This window comes from Phalacrocorax aristotelis, chromosome 1 (genome assembly GCF_949628215.1).
Source record: "Phalacrocorax aristotelis chromosome 1, bGulAri2.1, whole genome shotgun sequence".
NCBI lineage: Eukaryota > Metazoa > Chordata > Aves > Suliformes > Phalacrocoracidae > Phalacrocorax > Phalacrocorax aristotelis.
The window spans coordinates 165,641,867-165,664,321 of NC_134276.1; the positions used below are offsets into that span (position 1 = coordinate 165,641,867).

Consider the following 22,455-nt stretch of genomic DNA (forward strand, 5'->3'; position numbering starts at 1 on the left):
GTGCTGAGCACAGCTTGGGGCAGGAAGTAAACAGTACTGTATCTGGCTGAGGTTAATGATATAAAGAAAGTGACACTGAAGAAAAAGGTACGCTGCAAATAGCAACAGAAGCCATATTTCAGCTGGGAGTGCCAGGAACTCTGCGCAGTTGGTTTCTTGTCGCATACCCAGCCAAGACCCAGTGACTCTCCATGTCTCCCACCTTGCACCTCATTTACAAGAAAAGAAAAATCCAGATATGCAAGGTTCAAAGAGCCAGAACACATTCAGCCCATGTCCCCAGGCTGGAGGACCTGGACACTGCAGGGGATGCCTCATGCCTTCCTTGGGTGAAAATCTAAAGTGGTAAGGAATTCACAAGGTTGCATATCTGAAAAAATGTAATTCTCCTTCCCTTCATCTTTATTGTTTCATTTCTTTGTCTCTTCATTTAGAACAGAAAAGTGATAACGCAGTGTTAGGAAGCCTTATAAATGGGTTTTTTTTTCAATCTATTCTTGGTAGGAGTTAATAAATTTCCCTCTGTAGCAAAACCTTACTTTTCAGTTTGACATTGAAAATTAAAGAAATCAAAAGCTAGACATAGCAGATAATGTTAATAAAAATAACAATCTTCATTAACAAAAGCTTGTGACTTAAAATGGTCATTAAAACTCTTCAGCTGATTTCTTTGAAATAGCTAATAAAAGAAATTGGCTGATTTTGTCCAGTGATAACTGAATGGAATGTAGGGAGGAAATTTAATAAGCAGTGATTTTATTAGAAAGCAGCACTTTTAGGAGAAAACTTTTCACCTTATGGAGACAAAATTCTCACTGACATCTCACTGACATGTACAACTTCATGATCAAGCTCCACAGGATGTTTCTTTTTCAATCTACATAAAACAGAGCATTCTCCTTCCTTCCTGCTCCTCAAACATGGATCACTCCAATTCTTTACTCACAGGAGAAACCATACTGGTTTCTGGAGTATGAAATATGGATTAATGCACATTACCTTAAGACAGATCTTTGTGCAGTAGAAGAGCTACTTTAAATCTCTTTGTGAAATATATCCTTTTTGTTCACTAGATTTCTGAGTGCTTCAACAGGTGAATTCTTGCAGGTCTATTCTTCCTAGTCCAAGTGTATGTTGTCCTCTATAGCCCAGATGTAGAAAAGGTTGAAATCTGCATCTTGATCACTGGGGAAATGATAGCATCCCCAGAAGTAAGCCTCCTTGTAAAGCCTGTGGTTTGCATGTCATCCTGCTTGCAGCTGAAGGCAATGGCAAAGTGAAGAGGTGGACTTTGAATCACAGAACATGGAAGTGATCTCAACACTTTTTCACCTGGAACACCTGCTTCCAAACTGTGTCTCAGAGGCAAAGTCCTGCAAAGACTCCAGTGCCAATGGGAAAATGCAGCATTCAATGCTCAAGAAGAAGAGGCAGTGGTCTGCAGAGCTGACCTTAAAGCAAGGACGTGCTTGAGTTGTGCAGTAGGTATGGGCACTGGCAGCTGTAGCATCTTCAGAGAAGATGCCTCTGGGAGGCAATCAGCTCCTACTCTTGAGATCCCACTGAACACTGAACAAAGGAGGAACTGATACCTCAAATGCCAATGAGATACCCATGCTCTGATGACTGATCACATAAATCTTTGAGCAGCAGCCAGTTGAGTTCCTATTGGCGTCTTTAACCTCTAATTTGAGAGAGAAAGGTACCATCTGGGAGACTGCTTCTGAAAAGACTGCTATCTGCTGCTGCAGAGACATATAAAACTCCCTGCAGAACTGTAAGAAGGCGCAATGAATAGCTCTGGAGCAGGTCCACTCACCACAGCCCAAGGGCACCTGACTGGGTTCTTGTTGACAGAGCTCATTGGAAAAAGCCTAGTGTGAGAATAAAAGACCAGCTGCCCATCAACAGGGAGCAGGTATCCTCTGAAAATTGCCAACATGCATATGTTATCCTGCGGGCCAAACTGAAATAATCTGCCAGTGGAACATAAGCATCTCTTATAAAAAATAACCTTATTTGACAGGCATCATAAAATAAACACATCATATTTCTATGAGGATAGTTTCAACTACCAGAAGCTCTTTCAGGCTTTCTGACTGGAAGGGAAAAAAATCTAGTAACTCTACTTTCTTCTGTCTTTTCAGTGTTTATTCCATCTAAAGGCTTAGCTGCATAGGCATGGTAATGCTCTTCCAAAAAAAGCTTAAAAAGAGGAGAGTGACTCTTCCATGGGAATGCTTTCCTCCACGCTCTGCAAGAGGACACACATTTTCAGCAGTAGCTGCAAAGTTGTAAGCAGTTTGGGCATGTGAATAAAGAGGAGAGGGAAACAGAATAGGGAGTGGTCCTGAATGGCCTTGGAACTGGTGTGCTTACACCTGAGCAAAAGATTCCTCCAAGCATTACTACACCAGCCAGAAATCACTGAGTAAGGACAACCTTACCAGGAAATTCAATATTTGTAAACGAACTGATTGCAGAAGATTCGGGTAGATGGCTTTATAAATCAGCATAATCCCAAATCCAGGTAGGTTAAATGGTGAAAGGTGCAGAGATACAACATCCCAAACTATAAACATCTATAAGGCCAGGCTTCCTGGGAAAAACATAAAAAGGGCCTCATACTGTACTTACTTGTATATTTTGTTAGTTTAAAGGCTATTCTCATTCTGGAGATACTGAGCTATAGTCCAGGCTTGGAAATTGTGATTTGGTACATCTGTCTTTTGCCTTAGCTGTCAGCAGCAGCAGTGGCTTTTTTGCAACTGTCATGAGGGGACTTGATCACTGATCCTGACCAATATTTGGACCTCAGGCAGGACTCTCTCAGTGTGGTCTCTCTGTGACTTGTCAGCATTGGCAAGAGCAGGCTGCTAATCTCCGGGGAGTTAAATCAGTATTCAAGCATTTTCTAAATATATGACAACGGTCCTGAAGTATCACCAACAACTGAGAGCATATGTGCACAAATAATGATGCTCCTGTTGCTATAAAGAAACCAATTTCCAGTTGTGTAAGTTATTTCCTTTTATGTTCTTGGATTATTTTCTTAGTCATTAATGATTTTTTAAAAATTCCTACTGTTTCATGGCCTTATTGAACTACATTGCCTCATAGAGACAAAAACCCCATAACTCAGAAGACTGTTTTTCCCTGCTGGCAAGATTAATGAAAAATAAATTATTCCACAGAGGCAGCAATATATAAGTACAACTACACTGAGACCACTACAGCGGCCTCTTACAGTCCCTCCAAGTGCTTCAGGAGAGTCCCTGGAGAGGAAGGAGAGCGGACTGTATGGACACCTGTATACCCAAATCCCATTGGAGGAGCACTTTTTCTGCCTCATCCACTGAACCTTGCTTTTCTCCTGCATAATACAACCTTCTAACTCCACTTAGACCTCCGGTCTCAGTCCCAAGAGCATGCTGTTTCTTTCTGGTAACTGCCACCAAAAAAGGTTAAGGCTATTTTTTGCTGTTTAGTTTCCTCCCCAGGGGGATTTCCTCTACCAAGAGAGGATGAATTAAATCTTTTGAGTTGGTTCACCTCCCTCAGTCTCTCCGCAGCACTGTATACTTAGGCAACCAGCACCTGAATGTTCAGAAGCTGGTACAAGCCTCACAACGCTTTCTCTCCACCAATATTCTTAGTGGTTATCTAAAAGAATAGACAAGAGCTCATTTGCCAAAATTCATGGTACCCTGGCTGTCAAGAATTCCCTTGGATTCAAAAGCAATGTTTGTTAGCTTCCCCTAAAGTGCATTTTATTTTCCTGAAATCTCCCACAAGAACAGCCCCTGATGTGTTGAAATTAATTTAGATTTACAAATGTGTAGAAAGAGAGGACAGTTTGGTCTGGGGAAAATTTCTTCACAGGCCAGAGGAAACATCTGAGGAGAAAAATGCTTCTCTCCTAGTTTATGAAGGTTGAAGAATGAATTGAAAATAAATCTGAAAGACAAACATGCTTACAATTTTAACCAAATCTTTTTGTATTAAAGATTAAGGAGTACAATTTTTCATACAAACCTCTTCTTCTTCCCAGTCTATCAGGTCCCAGTCATAAGCAATTACTGCTCGCCTTCTTTTCCAAAACTCCAGGAAAACAGTTGCTGGAGCAAAAAGAAATAAAATACAAAATTGTTTTTAAGTCAAGAAAATGTTAACTACTATCACAGAACTGTTGAATGAAGATGTTATATTATTTTAATTTCTTTGCATAAATAGGTTCCTCTGAACAGCAAATCATGCTGATGATAAAAACTGCTTTCAAAAAGCATTGCTTTCTAAGGATTACTTTGCTTGCTTCAAGTATGATTGAGGCTTTAGAGAATTCATTTAGTGCTAAATGAGAATGTTTAATTCTAACCAACCAAGGGAGGACTCTCAAAGAATAAAATTGTTCCTGTGAGTCATCATTACTAGATATAGCAGATTTCTGATGAAGCTAAAGGTTTCTTGGGGATATTGTAGATAAAGCAGTAACTTTCCCTCTTTGAAGACCATTTACAATGCACAGAAACCAGAACCAAGAGGAAGCACATTCCAGTGCATGTGCAAATCTGTAGAGTACTACTGAAGAAATGGGAACTTTTGTCTTGCACCTTTCTAATCCAGACGATTTCTTTTACACTACATGACTGCGTATATGTGGTGTGGCATTAATATCTGACAGTTAAACATTCTGTGCTGTACAGCCCTTATTGACGGAGTTCAAGATAGTTTAAAATTCCTATACCTGACTATGCTTCCATTTTGTGATGGAAAGAATAATCAAGGAAGCACTCAGTCATAGAATAATATTTTCATATTCTGGAGATTAATACTGAGCCTGTTTATGGTTACAGGTTTTTTTTAATTTGTTCTGTTAAAAGAATATAGAAGCTGCCTGAAGTCAACACAAATCCATAGAAAGACTTCCTCTCCCACTGTGAGGTTTGGCTTTTCCCTTTATTGCTCACTGAAAAGCATCAGGCTGATAACCACAGAGAACATAAAACTCTTTGTTCATGAGCTAGCAGAGTATCAGTTGCAACAGTGTCACAATAGCCTGGCAATATGTTCCACATCCAGTCCTAAAAGTATCTCCTTAATGGACTATCTGCCCTACTGCACCATATTGATAATGATGTGACATGATCCTAAGCACTGGCATCAGTTCGGTGAAAGTGAATTTTTAGTCAGTAAGAATGATTACATTTTAATGTATTAGCCAATGCAGCTAAGATATACTTAGAAAACAAACACTGCGAGCAAATAAGGTAAGAAGATGTCTAAACCATGTTTCAGGAGGCAGCTATTTGGTTTGGAGGCATTTTCTTATATCATGTCATCCTTTTTATGAAAACTGGAGTTATGTCAAACCAGGTAACCAGCTGCTTTGATTTTACCTAACTAAGAAAGTAAACTCAATCTCCTGAGCCTAATGTTTCTATGGCTTTTTGTAATAATTGCATATGATTGGTTGGGATCAACAAAACTAGTAAGTGCTAACGAGGCTCTGCTGCTGCTGAACCACCACATTGTTCTTTCCTTGACTTCTCTTTTGGTGGAGCTGCTTCTCTCCTATCAGCTCATATTGAATTATTTTGTACAGGCTAAACAAGTAGCCCTGCACTTTTTGCAGACCTGAGAGAAACAAGCCTGATTGATTACTACCACTCCGTTTCCATTCCAAAAAGCAGCTGGAAGCAGGACTCGAGTGGGCATATGAGTCCACAGGCATGAACCTTTCAGAAATGTCTGTGCTGAACCGTATGTCTTTTCTTTCTTGTTTTTCACACACCTGGAGTGAGGAATCTATACATATTATATTTAGTATATTTAGCACCTGTCACAGTAAGTATGTGCAGTTCCTGAAGCTTCTTTAGAAATCTATTTTCAAATCATTAAGTAGCAAATAGGATGATCTGCACAGTGCTGTTTTAGCTTTTACTGTGCTACACTTTTCTCCCTCTATCCAGGTCAGTATGCGCTTTTCCCTTGCTAGATATTTTAAAATGTGCTATAAATAACCATCTTTGATTGATTCACTGTACTACTGAGGTCTTCTAAAAAGTATTGTGTTTTGAAATTTCTCTGCTTTCTTTCTAGTCAAGTAATCACTGATACCCTATATCACACTTCAGCATTCTTTTCTGACTTTGACAACTCAACAGGACACAGTTGTGTTTATCATTCTCCCATTTTCCAATTGGTATATTTAAAGCAGGTGCTGAGAATTCTCCAAAAATCCTGCTTGGAATTTTGAATTTCTCATTGGCCTTAACTCTCAGGTCTTTTCCTAGCTTTTTCTATACTTGCCCTGATTCAGAGCGCAACCTTGCAGCTCGGTCCTCAACACCTACTTGTACAAACAGCTGTCTTAACATAATTTCCTCAGATGCTTTTGAAACAAGTTATGATCTTATCTAGTAACTTTGCTACTGAGCTTCAGGAAACATCTAGACAGTGATATATTTGCACTAGCTTTTCCCAGCACTTCATCTGGGAAAGCAAGAGCTACAATTCCATCTGGCTTCACAGCAACCTGCTGGGAGTCAACTAATTGTCAAATTTACCTGTTTTTTTTTTTTTTTTTTTTTCCTGAGAATAACGTTTTTCTGCACTTTAAATGTCAACATTTTTTTCGGAATGAACATCTCTCTCTCATTTTCTGTCTTTGGTAGGAATCCAATTAAGGCAGTAAAAAAAGAGTTTTTCCTAGAAATGGGATCTGCCTTTTCATCATGCTCAACATATCTCAAGGCCTACATAAAGGGCAAAGTGTAGGTGTTTCCCCTAGTACAGAAACACAAAAAATGCTATTGCTTCCCTCTTTTTGAAAGTTTTAAACATCTGGAAAATATCATCAAGACTAGAGATTCTCAAAAGGAAAAATTCTTTTCCAGCTTCTGAGATGATGACATCTCAGTGATCATCAACAACAATCTGTTCACCAATAAAAAAAAAGTATTTTGTTTATAGGGACTTACTCTTTCCTATAAACCACAGCATTTTTCCTTTCAACAGATGCTCCAATACAGAAAAGCTTGTACAAACTACCAGTGAATTCCTTCAGGATTCTGAAGGGAGACTATCTTTTGTCCTTTGCTACATCAGTTTAAAATGAAAGTTGTCTTAAATCTTTTGGGTATGCTTTAGTAAGTATCAATCTTTTCTCCTATTATATCAATTACTTTCACTTCTTATATAGAACTTTGCTTAAACAGGGCAGAAATACAGTGAGTGAGATGATGGGTCAATATATTTTTTGAGGAAAACTGTGTTTCTATTCCAATATCTCCTCTGGTGCTCTTGACAATTCCAACCATACTTTGATGGGACCCACTTATCCCACAATGAACCATTATAAAAGATGGGTTCCTGTGCTTCAGAGTCCTACAGCCAGCTGCATTGCTGCTGCATCAGTCAAGCAGCCCATACTGATACTTGTCATGGTAATTCCTCTTCCCAGACTGGCCACAGCAGTTTGGAGAAGCATTTTATTTCTGTTTAAAAAGTGAGCAACCCACTTTGTTCATCAATTAAAGATGTCTTTAGAGTAAAAAATTGTGGTAGGAAACCACAATACAGATGACCTCTTCAGGTCAGGCCCAAAGTGACCACACGCAGTTCTGAAAAGCAAGTGGCTGAGGCTTCTCCCACAAGATGGGAGTTCACTAATGGATCTAAAGACAGTGAAGAAGGTACTTTAGATAATAAGACAGTGGCTAAGCTCAGGCTAAAGACGTAACACAATTCTAGCTGCCTTTTTTTTTTTTTTTTGCTTTCATTCTCTTTTTTTAAAAGCACTGCCATCATTATTTTATATGCTAGTGTCTGTCAAACTGGATCATGTAGAAGGCTGAACTTTACACAGCCCATCTGCCATGCACTTGCCAGTTGTTTCATGCTGACAGAAAAAACATTTCTGCAATCAAACTGCTATCATTGTTTCTTCTCTTCCCCTACGATTTACTGAGATGATGGTAATGCCCGCAGCTGCCAATAGGCCTACTGCAGACTGAAAATCCATTTAAGACAGGCGGAAAGCCAGCTCATACAGTACCAGAAAATCCCTGGGAAGTGTGTCTTTCCTTGTTCTAATGTTGTTTAACCCTAAATGCATGGAAAATATCTCCACAATTTCACTGTGGTCTCAGAAAAGTCTTATTTAAGAAACTGTGGTTTGGGTGGAGCCATAGGATGAGCTCATTCCCCAAACCATTACCCTACACTCACAACCTCTTTCAGGTTGCTGCCCTTACATCCCTCTTGGCAGCAAGCTCACGTGTACAGTAAGCAGACAAAAGTTGTGGGGAAAGCTCTCACCCCAGCCACTCTCCTACAGTCTCTTCTGCACTAGCCAAATCATCCAAAGGGAAGCATTTATTGTATTTTTTCTTATCAGTCTGTGGGCTTAGGTGCTGGAGATGCATGGGTGGGCAGTGCATTTCCTAGTCCTGGCAGTCTGGTGGGAGATATCCCCAGAGGGAATTGGGTCTGGGAGTCTGGCAGCAATGCTGAAGAAGGGGAAGGACGGAGACACTAACCAAAGTGAGGTGCAGCTCCTGTCAACTAGGGACAAGAAAGACAGAAGATCTACAACATTTTGTAGGCAGGCATGCTCGGCCTGCTCACCCTTCTCTCAGGCAGCAACCACGAGGAAGAACCAGGCATGGTTACCTGAGTGAGGGACTCCCCTTACCTAAAGCTGCTTTTCCTACAGCCCTGGTTCTGGGCAGTGCTAAGATACAGGTGCAATGCTGTGAGAACAGCTGTTTCCTGAAAGCAGTATTACTGTTAAGGAGGAACAAAAGCACTGGTGCAAAAAGCTGCCCTCCAAAGACATGCTCACCAGCAGTTAGGAACAGTGACATAAATGTTCAACAATGTTAACCCATCAATTTTCCTAGCTGAGATGGAAGCCTCTGCCTCTAAACTGTCTTGGAAATACTCAGCTTCAGTAAGCACATAGAGAAAGAGGTTATAAAAGCTGAGTAAATATCTAAAAAAATCTTTAAGACTTAGAAATTTTTGGTGATTCTCAGCTCTGGTGTAGCTCTAAATGAAAGCTGAATTACCAAGGAGAAACAAAAAATCTGCACGATCTGTGGATTTTTTCCCTAATGTAATTTGTGGTGTTTTAATACTGTCAATATTACATGAAATAGCATAAATAGGCTTGATTTGTATGACCTAATTTTATTAGTTAACTGAGACAAAAACATAGTTTTGGAGGAAGGAACTGAGACAGACTGGTAGGCTAATCTCTGTTATCCTGATGGCTCTGATGTTGCCTCCTGGATAACTCTTGTGGCTCAGTAAAGAGATTTGCAGTTTAAAACGGAGATTGTAAGAGTTACTTGGACACAGTTCCAAAGCAGTTGGAGATGTGTGAGTAGGAACAGGACAACAATGGCTAAATCAGGGTAGCTCAAGCACCCAGAGCTGTGAGATGGATGCCATATTTAAGGCACCTCATTGAGCCATTTTCTAAAGGTGTTTACCTTCTCTCAGAGTGGCATGGTAGCAGCAAATAGCCTGGGCATGCTCAGGGCGTGTTTGAAAGACTTTTTATGCTGCCAGAAATTATTGTTTCCTCTTGCCTTCAATTCTGCCTCCAAGACCACAGTAGGAAAAACAGTTCAGCCAGAAATAGAACTGTCCTATAGGCAAAATTCAGCCTCCATGGCAACAGTTAGACCACTCTTGGAACAATTTGTCATTCAAATAAATCTTCCATTTATTTCATCAGAGTTTTGCTTTAATTACAACCAGCTTACATGTATTTAAGCTTTACTGCCTTTCTGCAAGGTGGGAAAAACAATACATTAATTCATTTTAGTACAGATACTAAACTGAGCTGCCCTAAGCTAAGAGAAGCCCTGAACAATAACAGAGAAAAGGCCTCAGTGCCAACAGATTGAAAAACAATTACAAAAACCACCAGAATATTACTATCTACATATACACTACATACTGCATTCATGTTTTTATTTAATTAAAATTATTATCACATAAAAAACTGATTTCAATCACTTCCATCTTCCTTTTGCAGAAACAGAAAAGAATCAAACCTATGTTGTTTTTCTCAGTGTCTGAAAAAAAGTGTGCTGGAAATTACAAAGGCCTATGTTGCATTGCAATCTTTAAGAAAAAGATTGTGCAATTCCTTAACAGCAAAACAAAACTTACCCCACACCGCCATGAAAACAGCAAAAAAGACAGTAGCTCCATTGTCAAAAAGGTGGGTTACCTGAGGGATATATGAATAGCGTGATCAGTTTATGATAATAAGGCTTTATTTTCTATTTTCACCTAATGAAATTAATGTATGCATGATCATGAATGCAGCTGGCCTGACAATCCTCAGGATCCTTCCCTTGATGTACGAAATGCACCTGTCAATTCACAGGACTATTTGCTGGCTTGGCCTGGGACTGACCTCTGCCGACACTAGGTGTGAGCATCACTTCAGACCCAAAGCCTTCATTTTATTGAGCCAGGTACCATTTTATTGAGCCAGGATGGATCATAAAATAAAGGTTGATGCCAAGGGCACCACAGCAAATGCACCTAGGACACAACCTCAGGGACTGGTGAATCTGTAAGTGCAAATTATATCCAAGTGTTTCACAACCCAGACTAAGTCCTGGTAAAAGACAATGAATATTCATATTGTTGAACTTAATCTGTCCTTTCAAGATTTTATTTACCTAAGCTCACTAAAGACAAATACAAAAGGCAAAATTAATGCTTTTACCATGAAAGCATTTCTATTTGCATAGTTTAAAATGTACCTTGGCATAAACGCAGCTGTCTGACAACCTCATGAAGGGACAGTATTTATCACATATAGGACACATTATGATATCTGTAGCTTGGCAGACTTCTTTACTGGAAAAATATAAATGGTAAAAATTAATAGTTTGATGCAAAACAATCAGTCTGAAAATGGATTGATAAGTTTCACTAATATTCAGTCACTTATTGAACAATACTGGTTCTGTAACTGAAGCCAAGATGTTCATAACTGCATGTGTATAATTAATATTTGTTGACTAAGACTTCAGAGTTCACAGTCATAACTGCAGAGGACTGTTCTTCAGGGCCAGCCTAGCAGTATCTATTAACCATTTCCAGCTTCTTGAGTCAGAAGTGACCTTTGGTATGAGAAGTGTGAGGACAATTGCAAATAAAGTTGAGTTTGACCTATTCTTGTGGCTTAAGTGTGCAAGAACGTAGAGGTGCAGCACTCAGCAGAAGGTCCAGGGGGTTCTTCATCTGAAGAATGCCTCCCTGTGGTGGATCTTTGGGAAAGGCCTTGAAGAGGCCACTTTTCTGCTGGCCTGTTACAATGGTAATGAAGCAGCCCTACTGTTCCCTACTTCATGCTGAGTTGCCAGCACCATCATCAACTGGACCTGGGCAGGAAACATTGCATTCTATCCCAATTCAGGAGTACAAACCAAGGGAAGCCTGATACTGGGTACCTTATGAGAACCAAGAACAGTTTTTTCCTGAGTATTCATTCAACAGTTCAAAATGAAATAATTAACAATTCATATGAAAATCTCTTAAATTATTCATAATAACCCACAGCTGTAATTTCCCTTATAAAAGTACCCACATTACCTGACTTGGCAGTGGTTCAAAGTGGTGACTCCATACAAAAAGACAAACAATCCAATGAAGGCAGCTGGGAAGAGCATCCCTGTGTACCAGCCTAACCAGGCAAAGTACAGTCCGATTTTCTCACCAAAGTACCGTCTGTTTTAAAACACAACACAGTGAAGTTACCTGCTAATTAAAATAAATCTGCTTCATCTTGCTTGTTGAAAGAAAATAAATATTTCTATCATAGCTGAAGAGTAGATCAGAGAGCAAAGTCAGAATTTCCTGAAGAAAAAGCCTGCAACTAGGCTTCTAAATCCACACAGGGACCTGCCTCATAAATGAACTTAAAAAATGAATTTAAAAAATCACTAACCACAGTTTACAGTGAGATGAGTGGAGACCTTAGAAAGGAAATGCTGAGTTCATTTTAAAAAGCTAATTCTTTGTGTTTGGAAAATGGATGGCTTTCTTTGCCTTTTAGCTGTGTAACTGTACTTCCCAAATAATTGCACTGAAATCAGTTTCATCCTTAAAACTGGTATAACAGCAACAATGATTTGGGTCCAAATTATTTCTAAGAAATTAATTAACCAGAGGTTATTCCTCTAGCCAGTTTATTTTCATTTGCTTATTTCTTCTCTTAGCTCACTTCCTGGAAAACTAATCTCACGATTCTACCAGAGGTGGAAAGTAAAGCACAAGTAAGGTCTTTACGTATTGTCTTGCACTGATTTGAGGAAAGTAGTCTGAATTAATCCTAATTTGTTAGCTATATTGCTTCAAGACTAACAGCAAAGTGGCCAGGAAGCTCCTATTTGCTCCATATTCATCAGCATTTTCCCTCCTCCCAAACACAACCAAACCTTTATTTATGTGTGAAAGAATACATCAAGCACACAAAAAGCCTGTTGAACTCATTAGCATAGGAGCAGGCTGCATGCATTGTCCTGTGTTTGATGGTCTTGTGCACGGTAGGCTGAGGATCAGATTAGGATGCTTTACAAATCAATATGCAGTTATGATTACAATGAAGATTTTAGGAGATTATTTGCAAGGTTAGTTTTAAAGAATGAGGCAGGATGATATTCTTGCACTTCAGAGACTTTGCAGGCAACTTAACTTGCATATCAAATGAATTTGAGAATAGCTGCTGATGGAAACCACACTAATGATGAAACTTCAGATCTGTCCAGAGACAAAGAATGCAGTGAGCCAGCACTGCTGGCTCCTTTATGCTACCAGAAAACATCTTTGGTCAAACTGTCTCAGTGAGGAGGAGAAGACCCATGATGGGGTCCAGGGCTGGAGAAAGTGGAGAAGAGAAAGAAACACTTCATCTGGAATGGACAAAATAAACAGTTTTCAAATGAATATAAAAAATTTCCAGCAAAAGCAATATCTGCCTGGCTTGAGCTCATGCTCTTCTGAATCATACTGACCTACACTGATTATTATTATTTGAGTTTACCAGCACTGTGTGAGAAGCCAAATATTGTCATGTGTTTTTATTCTTCTGCCACTCAACGGAGACTCAAATTCACAGGCTAAAGAGCTGGTAAACTAATGGTAACAAGCTCAGTTCTGACAAGGGCAGCAGGTCTGGCTGTAAAAAGACACACTGGAAACTACTTTCTGAGCCCTGACTTAAGAGTGTTAGTGAACTGCTTGGCCTAATTATTTTACTGACACCTAGAATGTCAAGCTGTGCCTGCTCCACTAGAAAAGCAAGCTCACATTTTGAGCTTACTTCCACGAAATATCTATGACCTATTTTTCTCCATGTACATAGTTCAAAGTAGTGAAGTAAACCTAACATTCATCAAGATTTATTATTTTATTTCATTCCCTAATTCAAGGATGAATGCTTCCTCGTTCCACCCCCCAGTGACAAACATTCAGGCAAACTTCATTTCCTATCCTGTTGAGTCTTTCCATCTAATGGTGCACTTTTTTGATCTAGAGATCAAACAGCTTCATCCTAGATGACGACCCAAGCAAGGTTTATTGTGTGCATAAAGAAGAACGGACTTGATGAGGAGCAACCCAAATCTCTGCAATGTAAAGAACAGGCATCTGAGGCCATTTGTGAGCCTGGTTTTAAAAATAGGTGCAGGATGTTGACATTACTTTGACACATACAGGTTTAAATATGGACAAACAGCCTCCATCTTCCACTATTGCCCTTTACTTCACAGCTGGTATTCCACAGGCTGTACTATTGTAATTTGCATCAGGATCAAGTTAATATTTGATTTCTTCTGGCCCTGTAGTTAGCTTACTTTTTCTGTAAGTCTCTGCTCAGATACCACTAGGTTGAGTGCTGTAGAAAAACTACGGCAGTTACAAGGTCCTTAGAGATCTTCCTAGGTGCCACATTCAGAGCAGTTCCACATTTATTCCAATCCATAATTGGTTAGCCTGGACCATCGTGACCCTTAGGAGATTAAAATGGTTTAGAGACACTTTTGCTGCTCTTTCCCTTCAAGTTGCACCAAATATGTAGAAGAAACTTGTTCTTTCTTCTCTGTCACTATATAGAACAGAAGTTTCATATAGCTCTCCACAGTGATGGCAGTTCTCTTACCTGCACTTTAGCCAGAACTAAGCAATGTACATGAAGAATTCCAGGGATTTTTTTTCTAGGGTGCATCACTGTGTGTTACTTATACGTAAATTCCACCTGTTATCACTCTGCTCATTGAAGGCCCCTCTGAAATTTTCCAGCCTTGATAACATTTGCATCTCTGTTAACTTTGCTAATTTATTACCAACCAATTTTTCAGATTGTTAATAAAAATAGAAAAAAATGCTTTGTGTCTTTGATGGTTCTCCCACAGAAGATTTCCTCCACAGCTAAACTAAAAAGCAGAGACATGAACCCCCCCCAAGCACCTAACAGAATAATCCATCTCTCCTATCCTCATATATAGGAAACAATCTGGGAGGTTTCTGGAGTGTGTGGAAGATAACTTCCTGACACAGCTGATTAGTGAGGCAACTAGGGAAGGCGCCCTGCTGGACCTGTTGTTCATGAACAGAGAAGGACTTGTGGGTGATGTGATGGTTGGAGGCCATCTTGGGCATAGCAATCATGAAATGATAGAGCTTTTGGTTCTCAAAGAAGTAAGGAGAGGGTTCAGAAGAACTGCCACGTTGGACTTCTGGAGGACAGACTTTGGCCTGTTTAGGAGACTGATTGACAGAGTCCCCTAGGAGACAGTCCTGAATGGCAAAGGATTCCAGAAAGGCTGGATATTCTTAAAGGAGGAAGTCTTAAAGGCACATGAGCAGGCTGTCCCCATGTGCTGAAAGACAAGCTGGCGGGGAGGAAGACCAGCCTGGCTAAACAGAGCGCTTTGGCTGGAACTCAGAAAAAAAAGGAGAGTTTATGACTTTTGGAAGAAAAGGCAGGCAAGTCAGGAGGACTACAAAGGTGTAGCAAGGTTATGCAGGGAGAATATTGGAAGGGCTAAGGCCCAGCTAGAGCTTAATCTGGCTACTGCCGTAAAATAAAAAAAAAAACTTCTATAAATATATTAGCAGCAAAAAGAGGGCTAAGGAGAGTCTCCAGCCTTTATTAGATGTGAGAGAAAACATAATGATAAAGGATAAGGAAAAGGCTGAGGTACTTAATACCTTCTTTACCTCAGTCTCTAATAGTATGACCAGTCATTCTCTGGGTACCCAGCCCCTGGGCTGGAAGACAGGGATGGGGAACATAATTGAGCACCCATAAACTTAGGCTAAATGGTTAGCAACCTGATAGACAACTTAGACAGACACAGATCTATGGGCAGGATGACATCCACCTGAGAGTACTGAAGGAACTGGCAGAAGTGCTCACCAAGCCACTGTTCATCATTTATCAGCAGTCCTGTCTAACCGGGAAGGTCCCAGTTGACTGGAGGTTAGCAAATGTGACACCCATCAACAAGAAGGGCCAGAAGGGGGATCCGGGGAACTACAGGTCTGTCAGCCTGACCTTGGTGCTGGGGAGGGTTATGGAGCAGATCACCTTGATGCCATCACGCGGCACGTACAGGATAACCAGGCGGTCAGGCCCAGTCAGCATGGGTCCTGATTGACTAACCCAATTGATTGATTGAAATGACTAACTAATTGACTAACCTGATTGATTGAAAGGCAGGTCCTGATTGACTAACCCAACCTCCTCCTATGACAAGGTGACCCACTTAGCAAATGAGGGAAAGGCTGTGCATGTTGTCTACCTAGACTTTAGTAACACCTTTGACACCATTTCCCGCAGCATTCTCCTGCAGAAACAGGCAGCTCATGGCTTGGACAGGTATACTCTTTGCTGGGTAAGAAACTGGCTGGATGTCCAGGCCCAAAGAGCTGCGGTGAATGGAGTTAAAACCAGTTTGCGGCTCATCACAAGTGGTGTTCCCCAGGGCTTACTGTTGAGGCCAGTTCTGTTTAATATCTTTACCAATGATCTGAATGAGGGGATTGAGAGCACCCTCAGTAAGACTGCAGACAACACCTAGTTGGGAGGGTACGTTGATCTGCTTGAGGGTAGAAAGGCTCTTCAGAGGGATCTGGACAGGCTGGATCAATGGGCTGAGGCCAATTGTATGAGATGCAACAAGGCTAAGTATCAGGTCCTGCACCTGGGTCACAACAAGCCCATGCAACACTACAGGCTTGTGGAAGAGTGGCTGGAAAGCTGCCTTGCATAAAAGGACCTGGGAGCATGTTGGTCAGCAGGACTAGGGAAGTGTTTGTCCCTTTATGCTCAGCACTGGTGAGGCCTCACTTTGATCACTGTGTTCAGTTTTTGGCCCCTCACTTCAAGAAAGCCATTGAGGTGCTGGAGCGCGTCCAAAGAAGAGCAACAAAGCTGGTAAAGTGTCTAGAGAGCAAGTCTTATGAGGAGCAGCTGAGGGAACTGGGGTTTTTTAGTCTGGAGCACAGAGGGCTGACAGGAGACCTTATCACTCTCCAACTACCTGAAAGGAGGTTGTAGTGAGGTGAGGGTTGGTCTCTTCTCCCAAGTGGTGAGTGATAGGATGAGAGGAAACAACCTCAAACTGTGTGAGGGAAGGTTTAGATTGGATATTAGGAAAAGTTTCTTCACTGAAAAGGTTGTCAGGCATTGGCACAGGCTGCCCAGGGAAATGGTAGAGTCACCATCCCTGGAGGTATTTAAGAGACATTTGTATGTGGTACTTAGGGACATGGGTTAGTGGTGAACTAGCAGTGTTAGATTTATGGTTGGACTCCATGACCTTAAAGTCTTTTCCAACCTATATGATTCTATGTGATTCTGTGTGTGATATATGCTGTACCATTAGAATATTAATAAGAAAGTAATTTCTGTTTCTCAGCTATATACTAGCGAGTATACTAGCCCTCCAATATCACCTACCTTAACAGTGAATTGTCTCTCCCCTCACTCCAATCCAATGGTAGAACTATCACTGACTTAACTGGGCCAAGATTTCAATCTCAGGATTCATGAATAGGCACATTTTTCAAACGTGTTAAGCTACAGAGTCTGATTTTGGAACCATTAAATGTGATACTGGATTCCTTGGTGTTTGATGACCTCCATTATATAATCGTTTGCTCTCAGGATGGCTAGAAGGAAGTCAAGGAGCTAGAATACAGACAGGTTTGAACTCAAGCCAAGAACCTATCTATCTTCATTAAGCCTTTTGCAGGTCAGAAAGAAATCCTATATAGAACTTTTTTATATCACAGAAACAAGTTGTGAGGGAGCTAGAGCTTTCCAACATGTCTTTTGGACACATGAAGCTCTCATGTCAGGAGCAATGGGGTGGGGAGGAAGGCTTGACAGGAGATTGAAGGGGAGTTGTCAGCTTGCAATAAAGTAATTTAATGTAAACATGGAGTAACAGCAAATTACTCAGGCATTACTTTTGCTTTCAGGTTCATTTAGGCAGTTTTACAAACACTTTATATATTTAGTTTTCTCCCTCCCTTTTTGTCCTGTAAATAACATGTGCAAACAGCAGCAGGAGCAATTTGTGCACAACCTAGAGGAAAGCAGCTATGCACAGAAGTGTGAAGGAAGTGATCCAAAGCCACCACTGCAACTGTTTCCATTGATTTACATGACCCCAGAGCATATAAATACAGTTAAGTCCTGCCTCTTTCCAATAGCTGTCAATTCTAAGGATTTTAAATTATTCTTGTAAAGTAACTATGGATCCTAAATTCCAACAGAAATGTAATTAAAATCATGGTACCACATCTGTTGATTAATAAAAGTGCCTTTGTAGTTGTGCCAAATCTGTGCCTTCATACTGCCACGTGTTTCAAAGCGGAGTGAAAGCAGAATCATGCAATTCCCCTCAAATGACTTTTTCTCATTTATTTCTAATGACTAGTATCTCCATAACAGCCAGCTGATGAAATGAAATCTGTGAGACACCAAACTGACAGCACTGGAGATGTGAGATCTCATTTTTAACAGCTAAGGAAAAAACAAAACAGTACCAAAGTATGAACAATTTCATTTACCATTGTGGCAACTTGACTTTAAGGTGGAAGTATCATATCTATTGATGAGGTAATTATATTATCTACATCTAATTTACCCCTTAGCCTTTCTAAATCATATAGTAAAGGGGAATGTCAGCTAGCAGCAGCAAGTTCTGGTCAGATGTTTTTGGAAGAATTTACATCCATTCACTCCTTTTGTACAGATGGCAACACTACTCCCTTCAAGTACACCCCTGGGTATAGCTGTTGGCATGGGAAACATAAAAAAGTTGCTTCTGCTGCAGAACTGGCACTAAAAAAGCTTCTGTTTAAAGTATGCACGCTGAGATACTTCCGAGTGAAATGAATAACAGGTCTTGCTGGTGTTGTCAGCTCTTCAAGGAAAAATTTCCAGCTCACTAGACACGTGAGCTGCTGAGGGTGGCAGTAGACAGGAAAGATTTGACAGAGGTTAAGGAAATCTAGTGCCTGTAAAGTGAGAAGAAAAAGGCACTCCCTCCCCTTCCTTGTCACCCCTCCCCTCCTTCAGTGTATTCATTCCAGACATGGGTACGCTCCAGGCAGGAAAGGGCAGGCTGGGCTGGGGCTGCATCTTTGAACCCTGCTGCACTTGATGGCTACAGAGACTCATGCTGCTGTGAAAGCTCAGGGAGCCTCACAGCTCCCCCTGCTCCCCTCCTCTCTGGGTGAGCACCTAAACTGAACCACCACAGAATGCCCATGACCTCAGCCAGGGGGTCTGCTATGTTGATTGGGTTTTTTCTTTTGTAAAATAGGTGTGGAAACATCTGTAGATGTCACTTTCTGACGGAAAGCTAAGGCATCTTACAAAATCTTAAACATCAAACTCAGGCTACTGAAGAAGGCAGCCACCAAGGTCCAGAACAATCATGTGTCTAACATTGCTCATTCAGTTACCATTTATTTGCATACTTAAAAGCCTTCTAGATGCCTGATTGTCCCTGTTCATAAACCAAATTAAACCAAAACCCAGATATAGGCTCAACAGAACTTCCACAAACAAGAAATGTTGATGAAGAGTAGTAGCCTTGACCATCATGGACAAATGATTAAAAAACATTACAGAGATAAGTTGTTTATACTGTGACATTAATATCTTATTGTATACTGGGAAATTAAAATTTAAAAAGTTAAGTATAACTGTTGGCTCCTCAGTAAATCAGCAGTTTCCATAGCGTAATTTGAGAAAAATTCCATATTTCTGTCCAGGCCAATATATAAAAAAAGAAATAATAAACTTTCAGGATTAAATTATGAGATACAAATACATCAATTTGTTTTATAAAGCATTTTTTAAAATTGCATGACTCAGTAAATTTTTTCTATTGTATTTCTCTCTGAACTTTTTTTCTCCAAGGAAATTGAACACCTCCTGTTTTATGAAATGGATAGGTTTTATATGGCCTAAATCAATAACCCCAGCTGTCTCTAGGGCCATCCTCTCCAAATCTTTCTAACTGGAAACAGTTTTGAGAATCAATAAAAGTAAAGGTTTCTATCAGTTACAGGACTTATAAAAGGGGAAATTAATATGCTGGACCAATTGCATGCTCTGTATGACCCTTCTCAATGGTCAACGCATCAATACCTTCAGTGAATCCAATGCTTCTAAAGACTTTATTAATAGGCTCTTGTAGCTTCATATTCCTCTCTTCAAGTAGAAAAAGTCCATTAATGCCTAATAATAGTTCTGCCAACACGATCAGTAAAGGCTCTGGCTTTCTATATATGCATAAAAAATATGTAATCCTCTATTAGCACACGCAAGCCTATTTGAAAATATTATTTAAAAGGGCTCTAAGAATTTGGAGTCATATCTCAGCTTTCTCAGTGTTCCTTCTTTGCAGGCTACTTCCCAGATGAATACAAATCCAGACTGTGGCGATGTGGCTGGGCTGAGTTTCAGGGAGGTGGTACAGGAGAGACTTCCACCCATCTACTGCTAGTGCTGCTAAACACAGTAGCACACTCAGTGACTGTGAGCTCTGCCCCGTGCAATTTGTAAGAATTATTAAACTTCACTCAGGGCTTCTTCTGTGGTTGCTTTTTGGGAAAAAAGAAGATGATCTAGTCAATAAAAGCCTGTTTTTCACCAAAGCCGTGCTCTGAGGAGGAAGAAGAACTCCTCTAGTGGATAAACATGCAACCAAGTCTATCCAGCCTCCACAGATTTCTCTTTTCCTTTTTTTTTCTCTCTTAAATGTTCTGTAAAACCTTCATTAGAAGTTACGGTGTCAGGACACTCTAGAGGGAAACAACTTTCACTTTCAGTTCCTCCTACAAGCTCCTCTACAGATATTTCTTTGAATGTAGTGGCACCATGAATGAAATGGATTGCCATGTCCTCAGGATCAGTTTTTTAAAAACCACAGGAATTAACTGGGCTTTTCATGGTTTTGTCAGAAAAGAGATAACCTATGCCCAAAGCACCTATAATGTGACACACTAAAAGCAGGAAGATCTTACCTCACGAGGTCCAGCGGTTGGTATTTATACCACACTCCCCAGGAAGCCCAGCACTCATAGAGCAGATGTCTGTGGTTTTCTGCCCCATGGGTTCTTATCGAATTCTTACTTCTGTAACTTCCCTAAAATACAAATCTGGACATTAATGAACAGCAGCAGGAAAAAAGAATATCTAAGAAATCTCTCTCACTAGCAGTATGGATGAGAATTTATGCAAACTCCATACTTGTGCACAAAAAGCTAAATATGATATTAAAAGGCCAATTTCCTCTTGCCTCAGTAATATTTGAGATTATTTTTCCTAAGAAATTTATGATAAATGGTGTTCAAGTCAAAGGCTATAAACTGGAGAATCTCATAGAGAAAACCACAGCATAATATTTTTTCCCTCTGAAAACATACCAATTTATCAAACCCAAATACTTTTTACAGAACAGATCCAGAACAACTCTCCTGACTCATCTCTTTTTGCCAGAAAAATCCCTTTTTTTTTCCCCAAGAAAAAAGAATTACTAAATGGAAGGGAGATCAGAGGCAGATGCAGACTGCAGAAGAGAATAATAATGTTAATAAGATTGAGAATAAACGATTACATAATTAAGAATTCATTTTGTGGGAAATGTCTGTTCAAAAAGAAAAAAAAAATGAGAAAAATACCTCATGAAGAGGAAATGCAGCTTCATAGGAGCCATTACTGAGCAATCGATTCAGACCTAAGAATCAAAAGTATCCAATTATTTACCAATAGGACCAGAAAAACTGCTAAGTAAAAAGCAAAACATATTTTCATAATCAGCTGGCTAAATGAAGTTTGAAGCCCATTGACAGTAAAAGATACATGTAAAAAAATTAATCTTTTATTGATTTTGATGAACTAAGGGATAATACAAGCAAAGACTTGTTCAAATATTAATCATAATCTATCATTTATTATGCTGGAGGTTTAAAGATTCATTTGCCAAATCCATCTTTAGCATAACTTCAGTGAAATCAGGGACCTCACACCAGGACTGAAGTTTGGCCCCATTATGGTCTAAGGAAGCTATCTAGATGAAAGGCTGTATTTCCTGGGAGATGAACACTTCAGGGAAGATCTTTACATTTTTGAACTGCAGGCCAGTAAAGCAAGTGAAACTTTTAATTTCCATATGATAACAATGTTTAAAATATGTTCAGTTTATGTCTTATAAAAGCTGCTGGATGAACAGGTAGGACAGGAACAAGACAGGCTGCAGTAGTACAAGACCAGAAAATATACTTGAACCTGAACCAAAATTATTGCTATTTGGCACAAAAAACGTAATCATATACCCCACTCAGTCAGGCCGTGTCCCTCTTAAATGAGAACCTCGAGAAAAATAATGAATGATTGCTGAGATGTGGGCATTTTTCACTTGGAAAGTCACCAAATAGGACTGAACAACTATCAGGCAATGCAAAACTTAACACTGGCACTAACAACCTGAAAGCATTTGAACCCCATTGACCAAGAGACAAAGAATCTTGATTCTTTTCCTAATTCACAGGAGAATGATAGCAGCAAGAACACAGCAATGAGAAGTATTAGTTCAACATAAATAGGCTTTTAGTGATTGCGTTATTATTTGCTTGGCAGAATATGCTTTCTTCCAAAGTCTCTGTCAGAAAAGCAAAACCTGTACAGCTGAGCCAGGCTTTGCTCTGCCTAGTGATCAACACAAGGTTGTGTTCATGGTAGGTACAACACAAGTAGGTATATGAGGGAGCTTCGGATCTTGAGGCAGGCAGGGACTGCAAGTGTGTGTGCTAGATGCAATGGCTGCATGCACCACATGAATTCTTCCCTTTCTTCTCTCCCCTCTGCTTACTGTCATTGCTCAGAGCTATTGCTGC

At 40.1% G+C, this 22,455-nt stretch overlaps 1 protein-coding gene across 2 annotated transcripts in view; it reads right to left on the reverse strand.

Moving 5' to 3' along the window:
• The window catches only part of ANO4 (anoctamin 4), a 138,327-nt gene that overhangs the window by 33,867 nt on the left and 82,005 nt on the right, over positions 1-22,455 (reverse strand). For both annotated transcript variants that reach the window (XM_075080070.1, XM_075080059.1), the window contains 6 exons: positions 21,241-21,296; positions 20,584-20,705; positions 11,626-11,760; positions 10,791-10,887; positions 10,186-10,246; positions 4,036-4,118 (listed from right to left, as the gene is read on the reverse strand). In XM_075080070.1, coding sequence (XP_074936171.1) covers positions 4,036-4,118; positions 10,186-10,246; positions 10,791-10,887; positions 11,626-11,760; positions 20,584-20,705; positions 21,241-21,296 — 554 coding nt within the window. The remainder of the gene's footprint in view (positions 1-4,035; positions 4,119-10,185; positions 10,247-10,790; positions 10,888-11,625; positions 11,761-20,583; positions 20,706-21,240; positions 21,297-22,455) is intronic.